This window comes from Varroa destructor, unplaced genomic scaffold (assembly GCF_002443255.2).
Source record: "Varroa destructor unplaced genomic scaffold, Vdes_3.0 BEIS01000006.1, whole genome shotgun sequence".
Taxonomy (NCBI): Eukaryota; Metazoa; Arthropoda; class Arachnida; order Mesostigmata; family Varroidae; genus Varroa; species Varroa destructor.
The window spans coordinates 23,910,040-23,918,152 of record NW_019211459.1 but is presented as its reverse complement, the minus strand read 5'-3'; the positions used below and the strand labels follow the sequence as shown (position 1 = coordinate 23,918,152).

Below are 8,113 nucleotides of genomic sequence, written 5' to 3'. Positions count from 1 at the left end.
TATATAACTTTATATTATTATAACAAAATGTTTTAGCTATTTAATGAATTGAAAAAGATTATTCGAAATAACATCACAGCTTTATGTTTAACGACCATTAACTAGAGATATCTTTCATTTCTGCCAGAATATATAAGCAATTTCTCTGCAAATAAGACCGAGTCGACTTTCATTGAGGTCCCGTAAGTCGCATGAAGAACAAATTATAGGGTTGATTGATCTAACTTGTAGAGAGTCTTGATCTATCTTACGCTACAACGAAAAGCAAATGTAAACTGAAATCGGCGAATATTGCGATCATAATTTGTGTGGTGCCGGCATATATAAATGGATGAAAAGTTCCTACTCTCGTTTATGTTGGATTTCCTTTTAGAAGATCGTATGTTACAATTCTCCGCGAGATTGTATTTAAATTATCGACCATACTGATCGAATTCAGAAATATACATAATTAAGAAAAAGTTATTAATAATAATCTTTGTTTACACTCATACTTTCTAGATCAGTTTCAAATGTTTATGGTGGTAGATTCTTTCTAGAATATTAAAAAAGTCCATAATAAATATGCATGACTCAATAAACATAATAGATATTCTTGTACAGAAACCCATCACACATTGATTATTGCCATAGTGTATGTTCCGAAGGATGTGTCTGTCATTGTATGTGCTTAGAATCACATATTAACATTTATTCTAAACAATCTAGAAAATAATCTCTATTTTGGGTGTTTTTGACCAAGCTAAAGATAAGCACTGCAGTTTTTTCGTGGCCAATTTGCTGTGTCACACATTACTAAAGAGATCCATGACTTCTGAGTTAAGTTACGTAATAAATGCAAATTAAATTCTCACAAGATGTTTTCATATCTTTATTGTACATCATATGTCATACAATAGAAAATACAATTATAAATGACTAGCCTTTAAGTTTCTCATTGACTACACTTTCTATAGTCTCAGACTTTTTTTTATTTTTAGACGAAAATTTAACAATGCTATCTGTCTAATTCGTTGTAAATCGTTCCTGTCAGCCGCATCCACTTTCCATTTTCAAGCTTCTTACACTATCTCAATTCAACGTTCTGTTTGGGCGTCGTAAACAGCTTAAGAACTATTTCGTAATATATTGGACCCCCGATGTGCCCCAATGGAAACATCATAGTAAATGAAATCTTAAAATACAAACTACCCAAAAGTTGACTTAATAAACTACAACAAGGCAATAAGTATTCGATACTTCTAAGTTTTAGCTAATTCATTGCAGCAAGGTTTCCTTACTATTTGTCTTGATAAGTGTATGGATACATTGCAAATTGATGCATAAATTGACGCTGTTAGGTTTTTGTGACTGCTTTTGAAGTGAACGAAATCCATCGAATTCAGTAGGTTGCTTTAACATTTTTAAGGTAAAAATTCATGTATTTTTTGTTATTTTGGGTAGCTGCACCGCAGTTGTTTAAGGAAGTATTCATCTTAAATCCTTGTTTATGACTATTTTCCTGTACTTGGCCAAAAGACAATAGTAACGCATATAAGCAATCACGTGTGCCTCTTTTATATATTTTAGATATTTTCTGGTAAAAAAAAATAATTTTGTTTAGTAGTCCGTCTTTCAGCCATTCTTCTCATGGCAAATGGCTATGCTGTACTGTTTCTGCTAGATGTAATGTGGTTATTTGAACATAAGAAGGATGACCTAACTGGATCATTAGAAAAATACAGTCTAAAAACATTTGTAAAAATTACATAAACAGTAAACGCATAAAGTAAATGTTGTACTCCACCAGTTGATCCGCGCTGAGTCTACTAATAAATCATTTTTTTTAAACATTTTTTTTCCTGTCTTTCATCTTTTACCTTGCTGTTTTGGGGATAAATTCGATAAACTCTGTAAGTGATCCCCAACATATTTTTATGCAGGTGCTATACATATGCAAATGTGCACGTTCCATGCACTCCATTATCTACACATGACGGAAATTTAAGGTAACCCGCCATCGATTAAGCGTTCGAAAGGCTGCATTTACAAAAAGTGTCAAAATTCATAAAAAACATGTGGTGATGGCGATAGCTTCGTCGTAACGCTTTTCATAATTTCACAACCTCTGTTTGTCGACAACGGGAACATACAAATTACTTACACCTAATGTACCATATGCTAATAGAGCATATGTACTAAGTAAGCGACTTCGAATGATGGTGCATACATACCAAAGCATCTCTGTGTATACGCACTTTACGCAAGTAATATTTTCATAGTTAAATTTTCATCTGTCTAAAATCTTCGACATAACCAATAGAATTGTGTTCTATTCCATCATAATAATGTCGATGTGCGATAGCTCAAACGATCGTTATTAGCTGATCACAAGCAGAACTGACTTACTTTGAATATCCTAAAATTTCTTATACGAAGACAAAGGTTTTATATCACTTACACTTTCATTCCACTGTCATTATGTAGCATACATATTAATAAAAATCAAACAACATTCGCAATTATCGTATCAAACACTATCATTTACACAGCAGAACTCGCTACGTAAATGTCAATAAATAGGCAGGTGTAATATGTTTAGAAACAAAAACATTTCAATGGTGATGTGATGATTTTGTATCGTCATGTTATTTTTATTACTTCAATGACGGGTAGTTCACGTGATGGATGAATAATAGTAAAAAATAACCGACTGAGCCTTCCGGTATACTTTATGTTTTTTAATATTTCCATTACTCCTTCTTTGACTTAAGTATTAACCGAGTCTTTCGCGGCCAAAGGAACCAGAGACAACTCAGTACGGTCAAATGACACGCGTGTAAGATAAGTGAGGAGAATACAGTTGAGGGATACGTGTTCCATGACATCTCCAATAGGCCCCAGATGAGAAGTCTGCAAGTAGACATACAAGCAATTCTGTGGAAGACTGTCTGCTATAGCCTTTATAGACAGGAAACGTAATGGCCTGTTTAGCTAAATTATTTATATAAAAAAAAAGGTCATCTATGTAGGTTGAGTCAAAGGTCTCTTTGCAGTTGGGCAAAATATAAGCTTAGACGCTCATCTTTGGTAATCTCTGTCTAATCACAACAAATTTAATCTTTTTTTTTCTAACGGGATAGTACCATTTGAATTATCCTTCATGACCGTTCGAATAATATGAGAAATGCACCAAAACGTAACATACATTTGCATACGAAGAAATATTAATCACATACGAAATCATTAATTTTATAAGTAAAGACTTACTTTGCCAGCGGCGTTAGTGGTAGTGACCAGAGGATGTACGGTATCGAATGATAGTACCACACGTAGAATTGATAGTGCAATGAGCGCGCGAAGGCAATACCAATGAGATTCGAAGCAAACATTGGCAACAGGATTTGGTCGGGTAGATATAAGAAAAGCTTCCCTGAGTGCGTTTCCACCTTCTGAATGCAGCTGTAGCTGTATGGGCAGGAACATTATTAGGATACGCCCATAACGAAGCTCACATACAAGAAAAGGATGCGCCACCATGGTATTCGTTAAGGGTCGGTAAAATAGTACAGATTTTGCATGCCGTTTAAATAAATTGTTTTAAATTCTTTTAAATAAATTGTTCGTTAAAAAACTATCTTTTTACTGGCTAGTGAAAACTCTGAAAGTCCCACCGCACAAATGCATAAAAGAGATAGAATAGGGGAATTCCAAAGAAACGTGTCTGACACAGGCCACCAGCAACAGCACAATTCTAATCTAAGATTACAAAAAGCAAACAACACGAAAAACGTAATTAGCTACTAAATATTTTTACCTGATAAACTTTGGAAGAAAGCATAACAAAACCACGACATGAAGGCTTAATAGTGTAATGTGGAAAGTGCGATCCAGAAAGAGCCACTCAGGAATACAACGCCAATTAACTGTCCAACGATATTCAAAAACGCGACCTGTTCGAAACGGAAGATTTAAACTTAATATCATTACCGCAGTTTCTATTAGTTGAATCTTTGTGGGCTAGGCGAATGCTTTCGTTGAAGTCTGTCTAAATACCTCAAAAAACGGTGGACAAAAATACGTATTAGTTAACTTGTGATACCTAAATCGAAGCTCCGCATGAGATACGATCTGTAATTGGCCACGAGGAATGGTAGAGCCGCCACCAGTTGAACGATACCACAAACCCCAAGATTTAGAAGTGTCTTCATGTAGCCGTTGGTCGAAAGCAGAATGAATAGCAGCGCTGGGGCAAACAGCAAAATGTTCATTTTCACGGATACTGCCACACTGGCAACAGAACAGAAAAGGGTTAAAAACAAATAAATGTAAACGCGGCAAGGAGTTTAATTAGCAGGCGCTTTCTTACGGTCACATAAATTACTTGATGCTACTTAAAACCTATCACTTTTTTTTATAGGGGATACGAAACTTCTAATGATTGTTATCGGGAAAATATCTTCGTTTTACTATTACTTTCATCTATTGTCACTTATGCATCATATCATTAAGTGAAACGATTTTTCTTCATACCTGTACATAAAGCAGCCAAGAACCCAGTATTTTCTCGTGAAGAGTGCAAGTGCCACATAGAGGATGAGCATGGCGACACCATCGTTAAACAAGCGGAGTACGAAGATCGAGTGAATTCGGTATGACGATGCCGACATCAGTACCAGCACGTAAGGCGGAACTCGTCGAGTTTTTGTGTATAGCCGAAAAACGACGTGCAGTAGTAGTAAATACATGCCTGCGAATATGTATTGAGCCAACCGAACGTTGTGTCCTGGTGGAAAATCATAGCAAAGCCCGAAAAGATGAGTTACGAAACTCTCTCTTCAATTAACAATTCAACGCACGACAAGACATCTGCTTACACACAGTTGAACTGGTGTCACGACGTTTTTGACCAAGTGGACGCTCCTAGAAGCTTTCGCTGCTTGGTTACTGCAATACAACGTTACTAAAGAAAACTAGCTCTTCGTTTACTTCGATTTTAAACGAATTTTCAGTGTGTTAAGACTATTGAAATTTAGGTAATGCTGTGAATTGGTGTTACCAACCTTGTTTCGTAACAAAGTAAAGTGCGCTGAATATGTACACAAAACCGGCTGGGTACACCAGTGGGCCCGTATCGCCTTTAAGAAGAGCATAGTCCGTCGTACCATTCAGGACACCTTCGACCTCTTGCATGTAGGACTGCCAGTCGATTTCCGTATCTGCCAGCATACGAAACAAATATTATTTACATCAATAATATGTAGTCAAACCCAATATAATTAATAGTAATCACTGTAGGGCTTCAATATTTAAGTAACCAGCTGTCGCAGAGGCGTTGGAGTATCGGCATCTTTAGAAACAGGTTGACTAGTAAATTTAATTACCACCTACCAAACTTATGACACTATATATGTATATATACATATATATAAACAATCTAGTCGTTCGAAAATGCAACACGAATAAAGGTACAAGACAAAGCTAGGTTCTAAACAATTTCCCACAAAAAAAAGAGGTACTCTTATAGAGTTCTAACTAACGAACGTTCTATACCAACTTTGCTGACTTGAAGCGGAATTGAAATAACATTCAGAAGAAAATTCTTTCAGATTTTATTTCGAAAATTAAAATTCGAAATTGACTGGATCGTGCTACTTAATAAGATTGAAATAAAATAAAGAGGGTGATAAATAAGTTGTCAAATGCTTTCAGAAGGAGCGCCGATAAAAAGCTTTGGTGGAAACTTTGCGAAGCACCAGTATGCGAATATTTCTATATGCATAATGTCAAATTTTATAAAGAATATAATCCACGAGTATTCTATGAAGAGACGCTAGTGAGTATTTACTTAGAGCTTCCGTCGAACAATGCCGTTAATAGATATTTGTTATTTACAAAATATTTTTCCACTAGCATAGACAAACAAATAGAGCGCCGTTACCTATAAGGTTCCCGCTTATTAACTGTTTCTTGCTTTTAGAATAAATAGCAGTTGTATTCTAGATATCTATGATCACCAAACTCACAATTTACTTTGTTGATGATGAAAACATTGAGTACTAGCTCAATGGATAGCAATGTGTAACTGACAACTGTTAAACGATCCGGATTGAACAGAAGGTCCTTCAGGGTAGACGTTGCTCCCCGAATTCGGGATTTCAGCCGGAGGCCTTTCATTGAATCTCACTTGGAGTGCACCCCGGTCGATAAAGAAAAAATCATTAATGCAGATGTTTCTTCATGTTTTTTCGTTAGTTCTGCATTCACTTAATTTTTTCCTCACGCGAACTTTCTTTCAGTGATATAGAAAGAAGTTGAACGCAGGCTAAAACATCGAACGTACACAGACTCGCAGAACAGAGAAGCACCACGTAATCACATGGACCGGCCGACCAAAACACGGTCAGCTGTTGCAGATGGCGCGGAGAATAACAATGGATGGTACCGCGCCTTCATTTGAAAGGGACCGAAAGAAGAGGAAGACGTGATGATGTGGTTCTTACTACAAACGATTGATTCCTAAACGCCGATTAACAATGTTTAAAAACTGATGGCCTAAATATTTCGCAATAAGTTGCCTCCAACTGCGTATGGCTTACACAAATATTATTCGATACTGTAAAATGTTATCTCCTACTTAAGCTTTTTTTAAATGTGTTTGTTAGTAATGTTTACTTGACGCATGAATCTGTTTTTTTTTTCGAGTTCTCGTCAAATTAGATTGATAAACGCCGTCCGTTTCGCTCACTATGAACATTGGAACCTGACTGATCTAGTTGACATGTAATGACGTGCTATACAGCTCACAACTTCCATTATAGCCTAGGCATAATACAAGAATTTCATGCGCCTATTAAGTATTTTGGTTGTATCGAATGTAAATTCCGTTACTGGGAGGCGTAGTGCGGTAACTTACCGAAGAATAGCAATAATATGGTTTATAATGCAATAATTGGAAGGACTGAAACATTTTTGTTAAGTTTACGTTGACTAGGAACTGTCGTATAATTTTGGCTCTTAAAGCTTTCATATATGTGATATAATAGAGTATAACGATTTGTTTTATATGTATTTATGTTTTTTTCAAAATCTTTAATACTACCAGACAAAAGCGAATGAGTTTCATGAAATTATTGCAGAGTACGTAGTTCACTTCTAAAAAGTAGATGTAAATATCGTTTGTGGAAACAACGAAAGGGTTTTATGTTGCGAGTTTCAAATTATTGATGAACTTTGGGTATTTTATCCAATTAGCGTTAGCGGTTTGAGGCAAAACTTTAGATTAGATGAAACCTCAAAAAGATTTAATACCAGGAAGTATTTATTATAGATATAGCTCCTGTTGAGTTACACAAGTTTTAATGGAACCAGCTGAGTTTAATTAAATACACTACCTATGATAACAAGTACACATAACGTTCGAATGTTACAGTGATGTCGTCGCTTTGCTACCTACCATCGCGTCTATAGTGTTTTACGTTGCTGAACGTATCTAACTATTCAAAAATAGTTCATATACTACCGATGCTCGACGGAAAACTCGCAGTCATAACTCCAGAAGTCCATGTCCTGTCGCTGAGCCTAGCAATATACATATATATATCGCTAGAGTGTATATATATACACATATATATATAACCAGCTTTATTGATATTCATGTGTGTGCTTGCAGATTTGCAACAGATCTCCAAACATTTACGGTTTTTTTTTACCATCTCTAAACGATTAAAAGTTCAATTAACAATAATCACGCAAGAGAAGCGAAGACCATCTTTATTTCATCAACTTGAATATAAGCATTGAATCCCGTAAATTTATGAATGGGGCTGGTATGTTTGCAGCTTTAATTGGAACTATTTGTTTCGTACTTGGGAAAAGATAATATTAGAATAACTAGTTAATTAAAATTCAAGATTTACAGCTTATTAAATATTAAAAACCCATAAACCAAGACTTCTGCTAGTAATTGTATATAACAAAAATTCAAAGGAAGCAATAAAAAAGGAATTGTTTTATTGCTTTATTTCATAGCAAAAAAGATGATAGGAGTCAGCCTGTTTTATCCACAAAATTCGGTAATATCAATCGCATATTATACTGTATTGCGGTATTAGTTGATTCTAGTTGTATAAAT

General features: G+C 35.4%; 1 protein-coding gene across 1 annotated transcript; it reads right to left on the bottom strand.

Moving 5' to 3' along the window:
- Positions 1 to 847: 847 nt before the first annotated feature.
- On the bottom strand, positions 848 to 6,381 carry Alg3 (Alg3, alpha-1,3- mannosyltransferase). Its single transcript, XM_022812558.2, has 7 exons — positions 6,006 to 6,381; positions 5,043 to 5,198; positions 4,513 to 4,765; positions 4,082 to 4,269; positions 3,797 to 3,932; positions 3,250 to 3,447; positions 848 to 2,892 (listed from the first exon to the last, which is right to left on the bottom strand). Exons 1-7 carry the CDS (start codon positions 6,154 to 6,156, stop codon positions 2,733 to 2,735), a joined length of 1,242 nt encoding a protein of 413 aa, XP_022668293.1. The 5' UTR covers positions 6,157 to 6,381; the 3' UTR covers positions 848 to 2,732.
- Positions 6,382 to 8,113: the final 1,732 nt, after the last annotated feature.